A 21,211-nucleotide genomic window follows, 5' to 3' on the forward strand; every position below is an offset into this window, starting at 1 on the left:
CCTCGATCACACAGCACTAGAGTCTGATCTGCGACTACTTGCCGTCCTCTGGTCAAAAGGCGGGAAAAAATGCGTATTTCCTAACTGATTGGTTTATATTTGGCTGCTGCTATATAAAATCGGTTGCAAAGAGGACTCTGGACGAAGGCCCTCTTTGTAATTGCATTGGTCATTAGCAGATTGCTGTGGTTGCTCATAGCAAGCATTGAAGTCTTGACTTATCTGCTAACACTCTCTCAGCTTTCGTGAAACATGAAAAAACAAACTGGAGGTTTGTCTTCGGAGTAAAAGTTGTGCCTCACAGGTCACAGATATAAGAGATGTATACAGTGGAAAAATTATTTGATCCCCCGCTGAACTTTGAAATGTCTTTTATTTTTATTAAGTCTCGAATTTTATGTTAGATTCATTTATTTCTTCTTTATAAATCGTAAATCATTTTTTACCTATCCTGTCTATACTATATATGAAGGACTATATCAAGAAGAATATTGAAAACAAATCTGACTACAAGCCAAAACTCCACTGAGTGAAAGCAATGACAGCTGCAGCCCGTGTTTGCTATGCACAGGAATAATAACTCCGCATTACTAACTTAGCTGTTACGTTGTCATGGCAACTGCCCATGTGGTCATGAGCTGTGAACATCCTCCAACTCCGTCGCTCCCTCTCCTTCCTACACGCTCTCTCGCCCAATCCGATCGCAGCATCCCTGTGGGTTAGCCCACTCGCAGAGGGAGGCAGCAGGAGCCTGGCAAGGCGAAGCCTCCAGTCCCAAACGCCCATATGCCGCTCACAGACCTCTAGTCTTTCAGCAGCCGACAAAAGAGAAAGAGCAAGCGTGGGACACTCGGCTAGCCTGACACTTTCAAACTATTTCTCATGACAATAACGAAGTCCTGTGTTTTTTCCACTGATGCTCTCTTTGTCTGAATGTAAGAAGTTCAGAAAGTCCAAGCCCTTCTGTAACAACTCTTCTTTGACACTGAAAATAACACAAGCTCATAGAGGAAGTGAAAGAAGTTATGAAAGACTGGCTTGTCTTGAGGAAACCCAACTGAAATCACAAAACAGCAGCTGAGAACATGTCAATTTATATACAAAAACATTTCATTAATCAGCCACAGCTCACAGCGCCAGCTTAAGACCCATAATATTCTGACCTATAATAATATTTAAAAAGATTCAGACACCCATTTGCTTTCACTTTAAAAAAAAATTAGGAATAAATGTGAAAAATAAACATTAAATTTTGCCTATTTCTTGTTGCTTATCTTCTGGTAAATACACCAACAGAGCCATCTACATAAAAAATTAGCAAATATCAGCCGATTTATTGCTGTAGCTCTGCATACGACGTCTTGTTTTTCCCCAGACACACTAATCTTCCCATAAACTTGTCAAATATTCCTATCCGAAAAAGCGCTTTTTAACAAATTGCTCAAATAAATCACTTTGATGGTTAATTGCTCATCAAAACACGTGCCTGTCTACTGAACTGTCATTTTAGTTCTACCTGAAAATAGCAGTGACTTTACACAGGAATGGGACAGATGGATGCAGGCACAAAGGTGCACCCAAAAGGCTCCAGCTGTTATCAGCACGAAGGCTTAAAAATATCAACATACAGGGAGTGCAGAATTATTAGGCAAATGAGTATTTTGTCCACATCATCCTCTTCATGCATGTTGTCTTACTCCAAGCTGTATAGGCTCGAAAGCCTACTACCAATTAAGCATATTAGGTGATGTGCATCTCTGTAATGAGAAGGGGTGTGGTCTAATGACATCAACACCCTATATCAGGTGTGCATAATTATTAGGCAACGTCCTTTCCTTTGGCAAAATGGGTCAAAAGAAGGACTTGACAGGCTCAGAAAAGTCAAAAATAGTGAGATATCTTGCAGAGGGATGCAGCAGTCTCAAAATTGCAAAGCTTCTGAAGCGTGATCATCGAACAACAAGCGTTTCATTCAAAATAGTCAAAAGGGTCGCAAGAAGCATGTGGAAAAACCAAGGCGCAAAATAACTGCCCATGAACTGAGAAAAGTCAAGCGTGCAGCCGCCAAGATGCCACTTGCCACCAGTTTGGCCATATTTCAGAGCTGCAACATCACTGGAGTGCCCAAAAGCACAAGGTGTGCAATACTCAGAGACATGGCCAAGGTAAGAAAGGCTGAAAGACGACCACCACTGAACAAGACACACAAGCTGAAACGTCAAGACTGGGCCAAGAAATATCTCAAGACAGATTTTTCTAAGGTTTTATGGACTGATGAAATGAGAGTGAGTCTTGATGGGCCAGATGGATGGGCCCGTGGCTGGATTGGTAAAGGGCAGAGAGCTCCAGTCCGACTCAGACGCCAGCAAGGTGGAGGTGGAGTACTGGTTTGGGCTGGTATCATCAAAGATGAGCTTGTGGGGCCTTTTCGGGTTGAGGATGGAGTCAAGCTCAACTCCCAGTCCTACTGCCAGTTTCTGGAAGACACCTTCTTCAAGCAGTGGTACAGGAAGAAGTCTGCATCCTTCAAGAAAAACATGATTTTCATGCAGGACAATGCTCCATCACACGCGTCCAAGTACTCCACAGCGTGGCTGGCAAGAAAGGGTATAAAAAAAGAAGAAAAACTAATGACATGGCCACCTTGTTCACCTGATCTGAACCCCATTGAGAACCTGTGGTCCATCATCAAATGTGAGATTTACAAGGAGGGAAAACAGTACACCTCTCTGAACAGTGTCTGGGAGGCTGTGGTTGCTGCTGCACGCAATGTTGATGGTGAACAGATCAAAACACTGACAGAATCCATGGATGGCAGGCTTTTGAGTGTCCTTGCAAAGAAAGGTGGCTATATTGGTCGCTGATTTGTTTTTGTTTTGTTTTTGAATGTCAGAAATTTATATTTGTGAATGTGGAGATGTTATATTGGTGTCACTGGTAAAAATAAATAATTGAAATGGGTATATATTTGTTTTTTGTTAAGTTGCCTAATAATTCTGCACAGTAATAGTCACCTGCACACACAGATATCCCCCTAAAATAGCTAAAACTAAAAACAAACTAAAAACTACTTCCAAAAACATTCAGCTTTGGGTTTGGGTTCATTGAGAACATGGTTGTTGTTCAATAATAAAATTATTCCTCAAAAATACAACTTGCCTAATAATTCTGCACTCCCTGTATGTAATTTTTTTTTTAATTTAAAAGCATTCAATTGGCATACATCAAAGAGGTTACCCGCATAAGGATAAAATACATGAATTGCACAGACTTCTACAATATCACAGACTCATTGTAATAACAGTATGGGAATAACTGTCTGAAGCTGCGCACCCATTTTTAAGCCAGTAAAAATAAAAACTTTGTAATTGTCATTTTAGGGATTTTATTGTGTTGTTGCTGGATGTACTATGCTTGCTGTTGTTTACTACAAAGTCCTAACTGAATTCCAGTGGTAGGGGTGTGTCACTGCTGCAACTTCAGATATGTTTCAGTTTCCACTGAAAAAACAAAAACATGCCAGTGACATTTGAACTGATCAACAACTGCACAAAGAGGACAGGAACAGGGAGAATTGCTAATTGAGACAGTGTAAACACATACTGTAGGACATACTCTCTTTTGACCGACTCAGAAATTGATTGTTGACTGGATTACAACCACTGGCCTTGAGAATTACAGAGGATGAGGAGGCAAGCCATTCACCAATCCCCCTTCTCCTCCTTCCCAACTACAATATGACAACAAACCAATCACATTCTACATCATCTGGAGTGGGAACTAGGTCGCTTTTGATCAGGAGAATCACCACACATCTGCAGGCTCGGCCACATGTAAGCACCACAATGGAGCTGTGGTGATGGAGCCCCCCCCTTCCACATTTACTCATGGCAAAACATTAAATATGCTCTCCCTATCATCAGTAGCTTACTTCATCGCAGCCTCATCCTTATTGGCTTCTGTAAGCTGAAATGTCAGCGTATGGAGGCTTTAGGTGCACATAATGATGGGATAGTGGTTTACAGTAATTTTTTTCTATGTAAGAGGACAAGGGGGGTTAGCTAGCAGACTGGCAGCTGTGGGTGTTGAAATCTGCAACAACAAAGTGTGCCACACTCATGACATGGGGAGTGAGAAATACAACTTCCACTGAACCACCACTTTACATACCCCATTATAGCTGGATTCTGGTCTCTAAGTTGAGTCGAAAATGATCCTCTCAGCGGTCTCCTGAGAGCTGTGCGGACAGGCTAGCTGCAGCTTTGTTTTTGTTTTGTTTTTATCCGCTCTCCCTCTCAATTGAAAGCCGCTCTCTGCTTGTTTGTGTGAGCTCACAGCCCGGCGAAGCCCCACTCTCACTGTTCTCAGTCCGACATGGCTCGGCGTGTTGTTGTGCCCTCTGGGTGCATCATATTTTTGGCATAGGTGGTGGTTTCATCCGTGCGAACGTGTCGGTGCACGCATGATGACTGACAACACGCGCGCGCGCTGCTCTGGCTCTAGTAGCCGCCGCCGTTAGCTAAAAAACCCCACAACCAAACTCCACAGTAATGCAGGATTATGGAGCTCAACTCGGGCTATTAAAAAAAGAAGGAGAAAAAAACTGACAGCAGACGGATGGTGTGATTTATAACCACATTAGACTCGAAGGGATCGTGTTGCGCTTTTAAATTCAGAGTGAAATTATCGAAGGGGAAAAAATGTTAACGTGTTTTAGCAAATAAAACTGCCTATAGTCTCTAAATGTGACGTTAGCTGGCTATAAATGCTCCGTTGGCTGGTGTATAATCTGAATAGGGATGGCAGACGTTGGGATAAAAAAATTAACATTCACCCCTCAATTCCGACACTCATAAATCCCTCTTTAAGTCGCTGGCTCTTGATTGAAGTCCTCTGTGCCATTAAAATCCTCAAATCGGAGAAATATTAAAGAGTTTTACCGCCGCAAGTGAGACATTTAACGCCGCTCTGTGGTGACAGACATCTTCTTTCCAGACGGGGCTTCATCTCCGCTGCTTTTGGAGAGAACACAAAAAAGCCCTTGGAGTACACTCCGGGTTTTATCATCACGTCCTGCCCTCCTCCAAGAGGAAAAAAAAAAATCAAAACAGCTTCACCGACGTCGATGTTCGCCACAAAATTTTCCTTCATTCACAAACGAGCAGATTTCTCCGTCTTGTTTTGTTTGCGTTGTTTCGCGTAAACTGGATCTGAGATGGTGGGAGAATAGGACTGATGCTCCTTCAGCTGCTGGTTCATCCTCTCTCATCATCAGCCCGTCTGCCCTCTGTTAGCCCCTCATCTCATTCATCAGCTCCGCTCCATCCGCCGCCTCTGCTCAGAGGGAAGCATTAACCAACGACGTCATCACGCTACGTTAACGCCTGCAGTTTTGACGTTATTGGCAGTATGTATGTCCTCACATCCGGTAGAGGGTAAAATAAACTGACGTAAATAAAAGAGGACAATAACAATAACGCAATGGTACTCAGAACATCTGAGTATTATTATATTATATCAGTAACAATAAAGAAAATATATTTTTGTATAATAAACACATTTTTTGTACTTTGATCAGATTTTAGGCACAAAGTCATTATTAGGCATTTAAATCTCACTAAATCCATTTGGGTTTCAACCCTGTCACAGACAAAATTATCATATGATCATTGTGATCATGATTTGAAATCATGCTGAAGTTCAGTTCAGTTTTATTTATATAGCACCAAATCCCAATTACAGTTGTCTCAAGTCCTTTATATTGTAAGGTAAAGACCTTAAAATAATACAGAGGAAATAGCGAAAACCCCAAGAATCATGATAAGTAGTAGTAAATTCTGGTGAGTATGTAATGATGAAATGTCCCATGGCTAAAGATCACTTATGAAACACGTAATTTTCACTCAAAAATACTCGGTTTCATTGCCAGAGCATGCCAAGAGAACTTTCATTAACATCGGTAATAGGGGCTTAACTTTGCATTATGGGGGTTGAAAATGGTGATGGGGTTGAAGGCACAATCAGCATTTCAGTATGATATGCATTCATGACATTAATTGTCACGGTCCGCTGTGACGGACCGAGTGGAGAATGCGTGTAATGGACCCAGGTGCGTACACAAGTGAGCAGACGGGAGTGAGTTTTAACAAAAGGCGAGCCTTTAATATGGCTGAAAACAAGGTGTGCAAATACAGCAGGGATGGCGTGGCTAAACAAAAACCTAAACTGAGAACAAACTATGGTGAGGCTATGGCTTGGAAGACAACAGACCAGGCATGGAAACACGGAGGGGGGGGAACACAGACGACGCGACACAGACTGTACGAAACACAGAGACTAAATACACATGAGGGATGATCAGGGGAAGTGGATGCACACGGGGAACACAGGTGACACTGATAATCATAACAAGACACGGCAGGAGTGAACGTAACACTGATGGAGATGGGCAAAGTAAAGCAGGAAGTACACAGAGGTTCAAACAGGAGGAGAGAGAGCACGGGGAGAACGCAGACATAACGGGCTGGGGAAAACATAGAATAAAACACAAAGAGAGACGAGGGCTCATAAATACACAGAGGGGCACACAGGGGGTAAGAGTCACGAAGGGAAAACACATAAGGAACAACGTAACAGATCAACCCAGGAAGCATGGCCTAAATAAAGAACAAAATACAAAAATACATGAAAACTAAGAATACTGGGCCCACATGGCCCAGGACCATGACACCACCCCCCCCCCTAAAGGGCTGGCTCCCGACAGCCGAAACCCGAGAAACAAAACACAAGCAAAACAGAAAACACCCCACCCAGGGCGGGAGGCGGGGGACCAGGACGGAGGGAACAAAACGAACCAAAAACAAGGAGCACGAGAACAAAACTGAGTCCACAAATACACAAAAGAGTCCAGAACAGGAAGGCGAATGTCCAAAGAGGCCCGAAGGCCAACCCGAGAGGCGACAACACAAAAGTCCAGTCCAACCGTTCCGGAGGCCGGCCACGGGAAAGGTGGCCACGGTGACAGAACAGATCCGGAGGCCGGCCGCGCGGAAGGCAGCGGAGGCGGCGAAGGCGGAGCAGTTCAGGGGGCCGGCAGTGCGCAAGGCAGCGGCGGCGGCGACGGCGGAGCAGTTCAGGGGGCCGGCAGTGCGCAAGGCAGCGGCGGCTCTCCAGTGTCAGGCGTACTGGCCGAGGCCCGGTGGGCACAGGACCGGCCGAGGCCCGGTGGGCACAGGACCAGTCGAGGCGGGACCAGTCAAGGCGGGACCAGACGAAGCACAGGCTGAGGCGGGACCAGACGAAGCACAGGCTGAGGCTGGGCCAGGCGACGACTCTGAGGCTGGGCCAGGCGAAGCACAGGCTGGAGCTGCAGCAGGCGAAGCACAGGCTGGAGCTGCAGCAGGCGAAGCACAGGCTGGAGCTGCAGCAGGCGAAGCAGAGGCGGAGGCTGGACCAGGCGTGGCAGAAGCAGGAGCTGGTGCTGAGGCTGGACCAGGCGTAGGTGGCTGGATGGGCGGCTCGGGCCCCCCAGCAGACGAGGCGTGAGGCTGGATGGGCGGCTCGGGCCCTCCAGCGGAGACAGGCGGCCGGACGGGCCCCTCGGACCCTCCAGTTGACGAGGCATGAAGCTGGTGCGGTTCTCCTGAACCCCCAGCTGACGTGGAAGGAAGCCGAACGGGCTCCTCAGGCCCTCCAGCTGACGTGGAAGGAGGCCGGACGGGCTCCTTGGGCCCTCCAGCTGACGTGGAAGGAGGCCGGATGGGCTCCTCGGGCCCTCCAGCTGACGTGGAAGGAGGCCGGACGGGCTCCTCGGGCCCTCCGGCTGACGTGGAAGGAGGCCGGACGGGCTCCTCGGGCCCTCCGGCTGACATGGCTTGGGGCCGGACGGGCTCCTCGGGCCCTCCAGCTGACATGGCTTGAGGCCGGACGGGCTCCTCGGGCCCTCCAGCCGACATGGCTTGAGGCCGGACGGGCTCCTCGGGCCCTCCAGCTGAAATGGCTTGAGGCTGGACGGGCTCCTCGGGCCCTCCAGCTGACGAGGCATGAGGCTGGACGGGCTCCTCGGGCCCTCCAGCTGGAAGAGACGGCTGAAGCAGAAGGCAGTCTGAGGCGGAGAGAAAGCTCACGCCATTCCTAGCAGGCTGAGAAGCAACCTGTACAGCAGACGTGGCATGAGGCTGAACGGGCTCCTCGGGCCCTCCAGCTGGAAGAGACGGCTGAAGCAGAAGGCAGTCTGAGGCGGAGAGAAAGCTCACGCCATTCCTAGCAGGCTGAGAAGCAACCTGTACAGCAGACGTGTGGTCCCCTTTCGCCGTCTCCTGAACCTGGGCTTCATGTGGCGCGACTGTGAGAGCAACGCTAGAAAAAATCCTGGATCCTACAGAGTCAGGAATATGGTTTGTGATTTCATTGTGCGCTTCATCAAAACTGTTACACACAATCCTTTCATTATCACAACCCGACTCTGACTGGCCCTTAGTCTTAACCAGAGGTAGGTCGGCCACAGCATGGATGTTTATGAAATCATGGTTAATGGTGGAGCGGTCTTTGGTACCAGTTTCTTCGTAACTGGGCCCACAAAAGGGTAGCCCAGTACACTCCACTATGACAGGCTCATGAGATGAGAAAGCACAGTCACTTACCTCCGTTATAGGAGGAGTCTGGGACAGAACTAGGACGGGTGCGGACTGGACAGCTGCTGCCCCCTCCTCTCCAGAGACCTCAGCGCAGTACAGACAGTCCTTAGTCGCTCCCTGAGGAAAGCTAGGCAGTCTCTCCTCAGACTCGGTAACTTGTTCACATAACGTTTCAAACCCGGCATGAGGTGGCGTAGCATTTGTTAAATTGTCAGAGGTAACAGAAGTTACTTCTTGATCACCCGCACAACTAGGGCTGCCCGCTGATGGTTTCGACACATTAATTCGAAAGTCACATGACACAGAATACTTCGAGTCTGAACCTTTACTCCCAGCATCCGACATTATTTCAGAGAAATCCACCGACTGCAGGTTCAGCGCCTCCCGAACTCTTCCACTAGCTGTGCGCCTGCGGCGTGCTGCTGCCCCTCGTGATCGACGTCCAGGACCCCCACAGCGTCCGCGGGACGCTTCGTGGAGGGCGAGACAGGACGTAGCAGTGCGCGACGGCGGCGAGAACGCCGCTTTCCCCGTGAAGCGGCTGTGGACAAAACCTGACTGTCCCTGGCGACCGGCTCCTCGTCCTCCAACCACATCCGTGCTAGAAAGACAGCAGGGGACGAGTAGTCCGATCGGGGCGGCGAGGGCGGGCGGCAGGTGCGAGGCGGGGCAGTTGGCGAGAACTCCTCCTCGGGGATGAGCCAGGGCTTCCAGCGGAGCTCGTCCTCGCGATACGCCCGTAATACCTGCTGCCGCTCCTCCTCACCAAAGTCAATAGCAGCTGGCATCTCCTTGAGCCGCGTAGTGCAGTCAGGCGATGGCGAGGAAGCGGAAGCCGATGGAGCGTGAGCCGAGGGTGTGTCGGCGGTGAGCCACACCGTACCGATTCTGACCGCTTCAGGCTCACGAGGCAGCGGGGAAACAGAGCTACAGCATGGCTCAGGCGACGGCTCACGCTTACCGGGCAGCTGCTGTCGCGGGCGGAGTTGGAGAGTGGAGGCGAGAAAGTCTATGATGAGGGGATGCAGCGCCTCCCATAACCAGGGGAATGCGGACACGCATACTCCGGCTTGGCGGGCTAGCTCAACCCGGTCCTCCTCCCCGGAACACTGCAGCCAACCGCCGCATAGCGACTCCACTGTCCGAATGATCTCCTGGTCTTGTGACGCTGGGTCCGGCATGGTCGCGTCGTACTGTCACGGTCCGCTGTGACGGACCGAGTGGAGAATGCGTGTAATGGACCCAGGTGCGTACACAAGTGAGCAGACGGGAGTGAGTTTTAACAAAAGGCGAGCCTTTAATATGGCTGAAAACAAGGTGTGCAAATACAGCAGGGATGGCGTGGCTAAACAAAAACCTAAACTGAGAACAAACTATGGTGAGGCTATGGCTTGGAAGACAACAGACCAGGCATGGAAACACGGAGGGGGGGAACACAGACGACGCGACACAGACTGTACGAAACACAGAGACTAAATACACATGAGGGATGATCAGGGGAAGTGGATGCACACGGGGAACACAGGTGACACTGATAATCATAACAAGACACGGCAGGAGTGAACGTAACACTGATGGGAGATGGGCAAAGTAAAACAGGAAGTACACAGAGGTTCAAACAGGAGGGGAGAGAGCACGGGGAGAACGCAGACATAACGGGCTGGGGAAAACATAGAATAAAACACAAAGAGAGACGAGGGCTCATAAATACACAGAGGGGCACACAGGGGGTAAGAGTCACGAAGGGAAAACACATAAGGAACAACGTAACAGATCAACCCAGGAAGCATGGCCTAAATAAAGAACAAAATACAAAAATACATGAAAACTAAGAATACTGGGCCCACATGGCCCAGGACCATGACAATTAATGATATATGTTTTAAAATAACGGGAGTTTTCTTCTCTGGATCTTAGAGATAAAGTTTCTTTTATCATTTTTTCCTACAGGACCTGTAACAAACTAAGTATAACCTATGGTGCAATCGCTTATAGAGACACCTTTCAGCAGCCTAACATAAATGTCAAATTACTGGCCCAGTGTTTTGTGTTTATTGATTAATTTATATTCTTGGACTTTTCAGTTTTACTTCTTCCCGGTCTTGTTGTGTGTGATTACTGCCTCAAAATTTATATAATATTAAATTCACAGTTTGGCATGCCCACTGGAAAGTTTTATGATGCACAGGGTATGTCAGACTAGTTTACACTGGGGAACTTTTACCCAGATAGAACATGTTGACTAAACCCTCCCCAACTCCTTCACGCTTTCATTTCCCACATAGCATCTCTGACACTCTGTGTGACAGACACGAGCAGGTGGCTCAATCAAAATGAAAGAAAGGCAGATTTTAAAAACTTATTTGGCCAGTTACCACAAAAAATGCTCACTAGTGGGACAGAAAAGCATGACAAGTCTAACTTTTTAATCACAATTTTGGTTTTTACTATTTTTCATTGACATGTGATTTGTTGCACATGAAAAAAAAAAACAGCTTAAAGATTTTAAACAATCTTACCTCTAACTCACTTACAGAGAGACTAATGATATCAGATACATGATGCCAAGAAAAAATTATTATTAGACCTGGCAAAAATAAATAAGACAGAGACACTGCCTTAATGTTCCTGCATTTTCACAGTTCAGATTATTTGCAACTGCTTAACCCAGATTAACTTGTTATCTGTATGTAGTGATTTCAAGAGTTCAACCATTGTGAACAGGAGACGAATTACTCTCCCTGCATGCTGCAAATGTTTCAGATGAAACAGTGGAAGGCAAGTTTTCTATTTCAAGATTATGCTGAACATGAAAACCCGACTCGAGCACGCTCGCTCGCTTCGTATGTGATCAGCAGAGCAGCATCGAGTCGTGTTGAGAGGCTGAAGCAGATCCATACTGCTAACAATGGCTACAGCAATGGAGGATTTTGCACAGTCAGATGTTGACCCCGAGATGACTGTGTTGACATCTGAAGATATTACAGAACAAAACCTTGATGTTACTGATGAAGTGGAGACCCTTCAAAACAGGTGCTCTTTATGCTGCAGGTTAAAGTTTCATCTTAATGAGATTTGTTTTGCAATTTTGTTTTTGTTTTTTACCACAGACGAAAGTTTTTGATCATTTAGGAATTAGAGTCTGTGGTGAAACATTTATTTTACAGTAATAAAATATGCTGAATTTATGGAGGAAATGCCACATGTTCGTATGTTTGCACTGGTCAAGCAGAATGGGAAGTTCTGCAGGGTGAAATTTCTTTCTTTCTTCCTACTTAATGACACTTGTGTGACGTAAAAATGCTCATGGAGCACAACAAGCATCTTCAAAGGTTGATAGATGTGATGCTTTATGCAGTTCAGACTTTGGTGAATATAAGTTGAGACTCTTTCTCTCGCTTTAGGCGCAGTGCAAAAAGTATTAAAGCAAAAGAACACCTGCACAACTTAGAAGTTATTAGGACATATTTTGTATAGTTTTCCCTTAACCTCCCAATATTTTTGCGCTACTGTGCCTTCAGCTTACGCGAGGCTGTCCACGATGATAATGTCCGGCCTAAGATGCAGTGCCTAATGATGGACTCCTCCTTCTCCATGGTAACTATGCAAGGGGAGGACAGCGGAATCGCATGGGAGACGACCCCCAGTCGCTGCACCACACCATGGATGTCTGAAGCTGGACTCCCCTCTGTGGATCTCAGTGCAATACAGCCTGCAACACCTGGGTCTCATCCAGCAGGCAAAATCATTTTTGTCATGGATGAGGAGCTTATCTCAAGAAGGAAGACAACCAAGGAGAGGGCAAGTGGGCCGAAAAGCAAAGCAGATAGAAAGCGAGAAGTCCTGGCAGAAAGCTCTGAGAACATCTCAGGGCGGCCAGAGTTAGTGGAAGTCTCTCAACCAAATTTGAAAAGTGACGGAGAAGGAGACCAAGACGAAACAACTGATCCTCAGGAAGACAAAGAGCAGCAGCTGTTCAGCTTAGTGTCAGAAGGCTCTGAAATCCTCAACATTGTTGTTCCCCAAAAACTGGCCACCGTGGATGAAGAAGTCAGCAAAGAAATGGTGGACAATCTTTCATACCTGGAGGAAAGTGTTGTTCCTAAAGCTAGTGAGGAGATCCATGAAAATGAGCTGCTGATCTCAGTAGAGACGGGCCCAACAATAGATTACCAAGCCAGCCCCCACCCTCCTGTGGATCTAGATTCCATGGATCCACCGGGAGCTCCCGTGGCCAGAATGCAAAGCAGAGCAGCAGCAGGAAATGTGGACTACTTTGAGGCATTCGCCCTGATTGATGCTCAAGCTCCAGGAGGTCCTGCTGTGGCTGCAGGAGGACAGGTGGAACCAGAGGCAAAGACTGCTACTGAGAGTCAGTACACTGAGAAACATGCACAGACTAAAGAAAGCACCAGCACCAAAGGTGCAGATGTTGACAAGTCAGACACAATCAGTCTGGTGGAACTTGCTAACGAGCTTTTAGATGAAGTCTTTTATGGCGGTACAGACGAATACTTTCTGAAAGGTCCAGGGGCAACAGATGGAGGCGGAGCAGCAGAAAGTGCACTATCTAGGCTTCCCTCAAAACAGAGTGGTTCGAATTTGTTTGGAAGCCAAGAAGATGTCCTCACACCAATCTTTCTACCCGAAGGGCCTCCGAAAATTATTGATCCCATTTTGCTGGAGGAACCCAAAGCCATGGCCTTTCTTTATACAGACCTTTACGAGGAAGCACTCGGCAGCCGGAAAAAAGAAGAAGACACTGAAAGTGTGACCTCGGAGAAGTCCTTCCACAGCAGGCATTCAGACCGAGAGGCCAGGGGATATTTAGAGAAATATGTCCTGATAGATGAGACTCCTGTTGTGGAGGGGGAACCAACAGATAAAGAAAAATGCCCAGAGGAAGGACCTCGGATAATGTCCGAGGATTTGTATGATCTTGATGTTTTTGTGACCAAACCTGAAAAAGGAGAGGTGCCTAACTCAGAGGAGGATATTACAGACTTCTTCAGGTCCAGCGCCAATTCTTCTCCGTGCGACATAGAGCCTTTCCCTCGACTTCTGGAAGAAGACGACACACAAACAGCAAAAAAGAGTAAATCCAAGACAGTAAGGAGTGTGTCTATAACAGTTGAAAAACCAACAGAAATCCCAGTCGATGAACTTAGCATCTCTTGCTTTGAGTTTCCCTCAGAGGAAGCAGACTGGACAAGTATAGATGATCATCCCGCAGCCTTGGAAGAGAGCAATGTCTGTGTTCGGGATTTGTGGAAAAAAGATTCAGAAATAGACAAGCCAGTCGCTCCTCCTAGGAGAAAAGTAGCATCCCCTCCTAAGACGTGTCTAGATCTAACGCCTCTGACTCCAATTGTGCAGGAAAACGAAGAGGCTGGAGGGAAGGAGCAAAGAGAGGAGGAGAAAGAGACGGCATCGCCGGCAGAGACTGCTGATGAAGGCGACGGAGATGGAGAAGAGAATGCGTTGGCTGTGGCCAAAACAGAAGCTGAAAGCGTACAGGACGGGAATGAAGTGACCACCAGAGATGAGAGAGATGGAAAGCCAACTGAAGGAGAAAACCCCAAACCAGAAGAAGGAGAAAGAAGCCAGACCGAAACAGTTACAAAACAAACTGAACTAGAGACAGATGTTAAGTCATCAGAAACAGATCCAACAGAGAATAATGCTGAGAAACAAGAAGATAGTTCGACAGTTTTTCCAACTGAGCAAGCCAAAAACAAAGGACAGTGTGTAATACTTTAGTGCGCTACAGTCTTTTTCAATAAACTTGGTATTAAGTGCTGTAACAGATCAATATCCATATTTGGGCTTAAAATGTCAGTAAATGTAAAGTGCATTAAATTAAGATAAATTCTTAAAGCTCAGATTTGCATATATAATCAAAGTCTTATCTAAAACCTTTGCCTTCAGATTGATCATATATCCTTTGTCTCTGCAGGTGAAGCCAAACTGTCTGCCAATAGCGCATGAGTCATAGCATGATTGATGAGAGTGGTTCACATGTGCAAATAAAAAGGATAAGTGTGCATGTGTCGGTGTCTGTACGGTGTCAGGGTGCATCTTCAGCTATAAATAAGCCCTTCTGGCCATTAACTCGACACCTTATCTAAACTGGGAGCCTGTGTTCCGCACAACCGCTTGTAAACATCCAAGACAGAGTCTGTGATCCGTGCAGATGAGCCTATTTACCTGTGGTTATTCCTGACAAATTATCCACCCTGCAAATCTTTGTTTAATCACGGATGTGCTTGGAACGTGAAACTTCTTGACAATGTGCATCTGTCGCTAAGCCAAATGGGGTGTGATGTTTAGCACCCTGTCAAAATAATCTGTAATTAAAGATCTTCATCAAATGTTATAAAATTTTGCAAATGCTTTTTAAAAAAATTATCATAAAAATGTTCAAAGGCATTTATAAAAGTTACGTATATTTCTCCTGCATCATCGAAGAGATATCTCCAACTTAACCAAACGTAGCTCGTTTTAGTCTGCTTTAGCACAGCTGTCTCAAAATGAACAAAATATTCCCCAATGTATGCACATAGAGAAACTTTTTGGGGTTGTTTGTTTTTTTTAATTTTTGCACTGTGGTGTACAGTATTCTGCATGTTTGCATTGCTTGCAGATACACTGTACAGTAGTTGCTTTACGCCTGAATCCAAGGTGCGTTCTGAAGCCTCAGCTGTGACCCTGTGTCGACTGACCTTCAAAGTCAAACTATAAACAAACTCACAGATATCCATTTTCAAATGGACAAACGATGTGTGAATAAAATGCATACGCAACTAAGTGTACATAACTATTTTGCTTCCGTGGGGCAAAAGCTGTGTTTCCAAGTATATTAAAGCGGCCTTACTTTTACATTAAATAGCCTTTGGCGACACCCAGCGTACTTTTTAAAATAACCCTTTTCCTCCACACCGACAGGTGGCAGCCCTGAGTTAATGAAGTACTAACAACTTACAAGCAACTGTGTCGCAGAAATACAATAAATAGAACGGATGTGTCAGTGCATGTTGGTAACTTGAGTTTTTGAACAGCAAACAGCTAACTGACTGAAAATGAAAAACAAAACAACGACGAGTATAACAAAATGATTGCTGTTATATTTATGCCTATGAACTGATTATGAACATCTGTAATCATCCTGAGAAGGACAGCAAAAATTGTAATGAAACACAATTTCGACAATGAAAGTTTAAATAGCTGCTATTTTTTTTTTTTAGCTCTTCAAACAATAATATATTATTTTTCTTTGTTGCATATGATGGCAAACTGAATATATACCGATTTATATACCAGTATATATATATTGTCCTTAGAGATTATAAAAGTATTCTGTTTCTGACATGATTGGCGTTTTTACCAATGATGCATGAAAGCAGTCTGGATTATATGCATACATACACATATTGAGAGTATATTTGAATCTTATGAGAAAGGGGGAAATGATGGGGTTATTATTTAGTCACACACAACTTCCAAACTAAATAGTTAACAGCTTATTGTGAAGCTCACTTTGCACCACTGATCTTGGATATGACAAAAAAAAAAAAAAAAAATAGATGTGACAAAATAAGGAACTAGTCTTAATTTTAGTATCTGTATCTGTATTGAGACCCCGGATGTCAAAAAGTTCTGTGTTAATTTCTGTTAGCATATACGGGAAATCATCTGGGCTAATATCATATATACCTGTGATAATGGCTAATACTGGTTAATAATATCGATCTAGCTTTAGTCTTTTTACTGGTTAACCTTGCAGTAGCAACAAGTGAAGTCGCCCCATAGATCATTACTCTTACCTTACTAACGAGGTAAGCGTAGCCAGAAAAGGTGTCTGTTATGATTATGAAACAAGTTATTTTAGCCATCCAACTCTAAATGTATATAACATACTACGCGATAGACGCATACCAAAGGAGATGGGAGGAAAAGAAAAAGAAGAGAAACACTTTGTATAAACGAATTCAGCCTCGGACTCTCCTGTAATAAACATTTCCTACCACCAGCAGTTATGTGCATTGTGTACTCATCTCTTTTCATCCATTGTAGAGGCGAGGTATATACCCGAAATATAAAGCGTACGCACTGTGAACTCTACGAAACACTTTTAATTACGCCGCCGTGTGCCTTCTCTCTCTAGTCGGTCTACTTCTACACCAGAAGACGGCGCAGTGTTTGGGTACTCGCACAGGTTAGCTTGTTGCTAACTCCACAATGGACTGCGCTCCCAGTCTGTGTCCCGCCGTCACTCAAGAGATACAAAACGCCCCAGAAATGTGCGACGGCTCCTCGATGGAGGACGGGTTGGTTGACGCTTTTGGGGATCTGGCTGCCCTTCCGGTGGAGGCTGGCGAGAGAAGACCGACATGTTTCCGTTGCCGGTGAGTTGAATTAAAGAGCAGCTCATGCTAGTAGTTAGCCGAGTTGGTTGATCCAGGCGGCGTATGAATGTTCCCGTCTCCTCGCGTAGCTGGCATGCTTTAATGAGGGAACAGATCCGTGTCGTTACAGAAAAGCTCAAGACCAGCTGAAACACACACAGATGGGGGCTATAGGCTGGGAAGTAACTGGGAAAACACAGCCTCACGTCTTCAACTTTCCTCCCATGTAGTCGCCCTCAGAAGGTGTGTCTATGTCCTTTTCTTCCACCACAACCTCTGGAGGTCTCCACATGTCTGTACGTAGTGCAGCATCCTGCAGAGGTGAGTCAAAAGTCATGTTTTAAGACCCAGAGTCCTTGATCTGTTTAAATGTAGCGTTTGTGAAGCTTCAAAAATACATCTATGTCTTTCAAAAGCCTCCAAAAGTCACTGTTATTGTTTATAAAAATCTGTTAGATTAAACTTTATGTTGTGTGGTAGTGTTAGCTGTATTGTTGTATGCATGTATTGCACATTGATTTGAGCCTCTATGGGTTATTTTTTGCCTAGCAAGTTGATCTTGCATGAGTTTCACTTTGAGACCTGGCTGACAAAAATAGGATATAAGTAATAAACTATTATAAGATAAGATAACCTTTATTAGTCCTACGCGTGGGGAAATTTGTTTTGTTACAGCAGTGGACAGTGCAAAGTTACATAGAAAAATTAGAGAAAAAACACTGGAATAATATATCTATGAGATACAGTACACAATAGAGTAGAATAAAATAAATTAAAAATAAAATGCTATATACAATCGTATAAAATAGAATACAAATGCTATATACAATAATATATTATAGGACATGGGTTTAATTGAATCAGCAGAAAAGCTGATAAAGTAACAAAGAGAGAGGGAATTTTACACTAAGATGACTGTAACTGTTTAAGATTGATTTGGTTTAAAAATGCTGATGAATATTTAAGCAAAATAAACACCCAAAAGTATTAATTGTAGAGACAAACATTATGGACTATAATAATCTTACTATCAAAACAAACAGTGACATTAGTTGCACTTTGCACTAAAACGGAAAATTCCCAGTTAAGTTACCTCGCTAATCTAAAATCCTGCATGATGGTACAGATGTCCACTCTGCTGGAAAAACTGTTTCCTGTAAAATAAATAATAATAATAATAATAATAATAATGGCAAACATATACATTGATGCCTGTATCAGCTGATACAACCATAGCTTATTTTATTAATCAAACTATCTGAAAGAACAATTTCTACATCGCACCATTTCCACGCATGTTTTGCTGACTTATTTCCATTAAAGGCAAGTTTTGATATTGACCCATATCCAGAAAGATGCATACATGTACATCTGCACCAGACCAAGACTGATATTGTGTTGAGAGTTAGTGGATGAATAAGAAGAACATCAGTGTCTCATTTCTCAGTGTATCACCCTGACATCGCCATCGGGTGTGTTTGAATGCTTTGGAATCAGATTACTGTCTTGCTCCTGACAGTGGACTCTATAATGTGCGGCTTTCATGACAGTAATGAACACACATTTTATAAAAGGTTAACATGAGAGACTAAAGGTTTCGATCTCTTGCAGGAGAGCCGAGTACTCCGCACAGTTCCTCTACTTGCTGCTTGCTTGCCACAAGGAAAATGCAATGTCATAGTTGGAAGGAGATTTAATGAGGAAAAGTAAGTATGCGTTAATTGAGCGTAGTTAAATATGTGTTATATTTAAATTTTTATTTTCTGCCTTCATTTATTTTCTGTGCAGGCACCCGGAGCTGGCTGCGGTGTGCCGGGACAGCAGAACGCTGATTCTGTACCCAGGACCTAAATCGGAGAACCTTGAGGAGTTGGTGCAATACCAAGAAGTGGGCACTACGAAATATAATGTCATCATCATAGACGGCACATGGAGCCAAGCCAAAAACATGTTCCTCAAAAACAGCCTTTTCCACCTGCCCAAGCAGGTGCGCATATTAAAGGACGTTGTAGAGAATATAAACTCTGTTCTCTCAGTTGCTAAGCCTTTTTTCTTTCTAGGTTCTTAAAGCCTGAATTGGGTGGAAAATTTGGATTTGTGTGTCCAACTGACACAGAACTATAACATGCAGGTGTGCACAAACGTGATTAGTCAATACAACGCCACAAACACACAAATCAGTTGATCCAGGTAGAGTGAGGGAAAACGTAAACAAGTAAATGAAACACAGAAGTCCGAAAGGGGGGAAAAATTAGCTCATATATCTGATATCAGATAAATCTGTGTCATAAATTCTGTGTCAGTCCGCCTCTAAGTTGAATGTGTGTAATGTTGACAACCAACATTAGAAGATGTTCCAGCTCTGATCACGTGTTTATGGACAAACCATAACTTTGAAACTTCACACCTGTCAGAGATGAACGCTGAAAGCCCTAAATGAAAAACTGCCAGTGTGGTGCATTCCTTAAGAATTACAGCTTTCATAAAATTCATTGCTTTTCATACATCAACATTGTGATTACTGATCACTTCTGCTTTGGTTTACCAGGTGCAGCTCAATAGGACTTTATCAAGTCAATACGTGATCCGCACACAACCTTCCAACATCTGTCTGTCTACTCTGGAATGTGCCGCTGTCGCTCTGTCGATCCTGGAGCGGAATGATGAGATCCAAGAGGTAAAATACCAAAACGGTTATATAGTAGTATAATAAATATCTAAAATCTGTAGTATACAGAATCATAATTATTTTTACATCTAATATTTGCATTACTTTTAACACTGTGTTTAGTCTCTACCAACTGCTGAGATAAATATCTAGATTTTAATGCTAAATGCTTGACTGTGTTCAGCAGATCATTGCTAAATGGACATTTCCGCTCTTTAGAATAAAATGAGTTTTTTGCTGCTGCCTTCTTAAAACAAGGGTGATGAGTGGGTAGGCTAAATGAAAAGGGTAAAAGGATGGTAAAATGAAGCTTGGAGATAAGAGTGCGTGAGAAGCTGGGCAGTAATTCTTTGTAGGTTCATTATCATGAATCATGTCAAAACACAGAGCATGGTGTTCTTTATCGCGTTCTCCTTCCATTCCCATCTGTGCGTGTGCAGGTTCTGCTCAAGCCCCTGAAAGCACTCTGCTCCTTCCAGCTTCAGCACGGCGCTCAGATCCATCATAGCAAGGAACATCTGCTGAAGAACGGCATGTACGACAAGCCCATGCCAAAGAACAAGCGCAAGATAAAGAGGATGGAGAAACTCCTCAGTGACCACAGCATCTGCCCCAGATGAGGGCATGTCAGAGCAGAGAGGACAGGCCCTGTCAGCTCTGCTTCTCCTGCTGTTTGCACTGTGTCGGACTGTGCGATCAGAGTACAAGGATGGAAACGATGAGACATAAGGGGACTTTTTTCCTTTTTGGTTTTTTGTAAAAACACTTGTATATGCTGATAAATATAATTTATGTATTTGTCATTAATTGTAAGTAAATTACTGACAAATAAATGTTGTACTTGAAGCATCAGAGTTAAGAATAAATTAGGTTTCTTACTTTGTTTACATCACAATAGCTTGAATTTTTTAGAAACGTGTGGTGGTTCTGTTGTGATTGGATTCACGTGGCTATACAGCAGGTCACATGTGGAAGGACTGATTCCACTGATATTTTTAATAAGCAAAATTTCAATTTCCACAAAAAATAATAAAATAAACAGAAAGCAACACAAAACCTACCAAAGACAAATAACACACTGGTAAGAAGAGTGACAACTGAAACTTGCACTATACTGTATAAATGTATAGCTTTATAAATGGTGTTTGGAGGCTTGCCAATAATGTTTGTTGGATGTTACAAAAAGCTGTTTAAGTATTGCAGTTTTTCAATGCCACAAACTATCAATAAAATGGAAAACAAATCTCATTTTAGGAATATGTGTAGAATTTTTCTTTTGTTTACACCAAATTCTGGTCCTACTATCTGAATGTCGCAGCAGATATCCCATGTGCTTCAGGGTTCAACATGTTGTGAATTCAGAGACGCTCTTCTGCATACCTTGCTTGTACTCTGGTTATTTGGTTTACTGCTATCCTCCAATCAGCTCAAAGCAGTCTGGCTGTTCTTCTCTTTATTCATTACTTTTCTCTCCAGGGCATACCTCCACCTCTCTAGGTTAT

General features: G+C 44.4%; 2 protein-coding genes across 7 annotated transcripts in view; one reads left to right on the forward strand and one right to left on the reverse strand.

Moving 5' to 3' along the window:
- Nucleotides 1–21,211, reverse strand: part of homer1 (homer scaffold protein 1) — an 80,402-nt gene that overhangs the window by 23,756 nt on the left and 35,435 nt on the right. Inside the window, exon 1 of one of the 6 annotated variants that reach the window (XM_080907847.1) lies at nucleotides 16,747–16,885. The exons of 1 other annotated variant lie outside the window; for it this stretch is intronic. Coding sequence is in view for 3 of the 5 variants with exons in the window: in XM_080907844.1 (XP_080763970.1) it covers nucleotides 596–786 (191 nt within the window). In the remaining 2 variants the exon portion in view is untranslated. 4 more of the 6 variants (XM_080907848.1, XM_080907849.1, XM_080907845.1 and 1 more) reach the window with 4 other exon arrangements.
- dtwd2 (DTW domain containing 2) lies at nucleotides 16,868–20,979 on the forward strand. Its single transcript, XM_080907905.1, has 6 exons — nucleotides 16,868–17,041; nucleotides 17,272–17,362; nucleotides 18,653–18,747; nucleotides 18,830–19,028; nucleotides 19,590–19,718; nucleotides 20,150–20,979. Exons 1-6 carry the CDS (start codon nucleotides 16,875–16,877, stop codon nucleotides 20,327–20,329), a joined length of 861 nt encoding a protein of 286 aa, XP_080764031.1. The 5' UTR covers nucleotides 16,868–16,874; the 3' UTR covers nucleotides 20,330–20,979.

This window comes from Rhamphochromis sp. 'chilingali' (assembly GCF_963969265.1).
Source record: "Rhamphochromis sp. 'chilingali' genome assembly, chromosome: 2".
In the NCBI taxonomy this organism is placed as follows: domain Eukaryota; kingdom Metazoa; phylum Chordata; class Actinopteri; order Cichliformes; family Cichlidae; genus Rhamphochromis; species Rhamphochromis sp. 'chilingali'.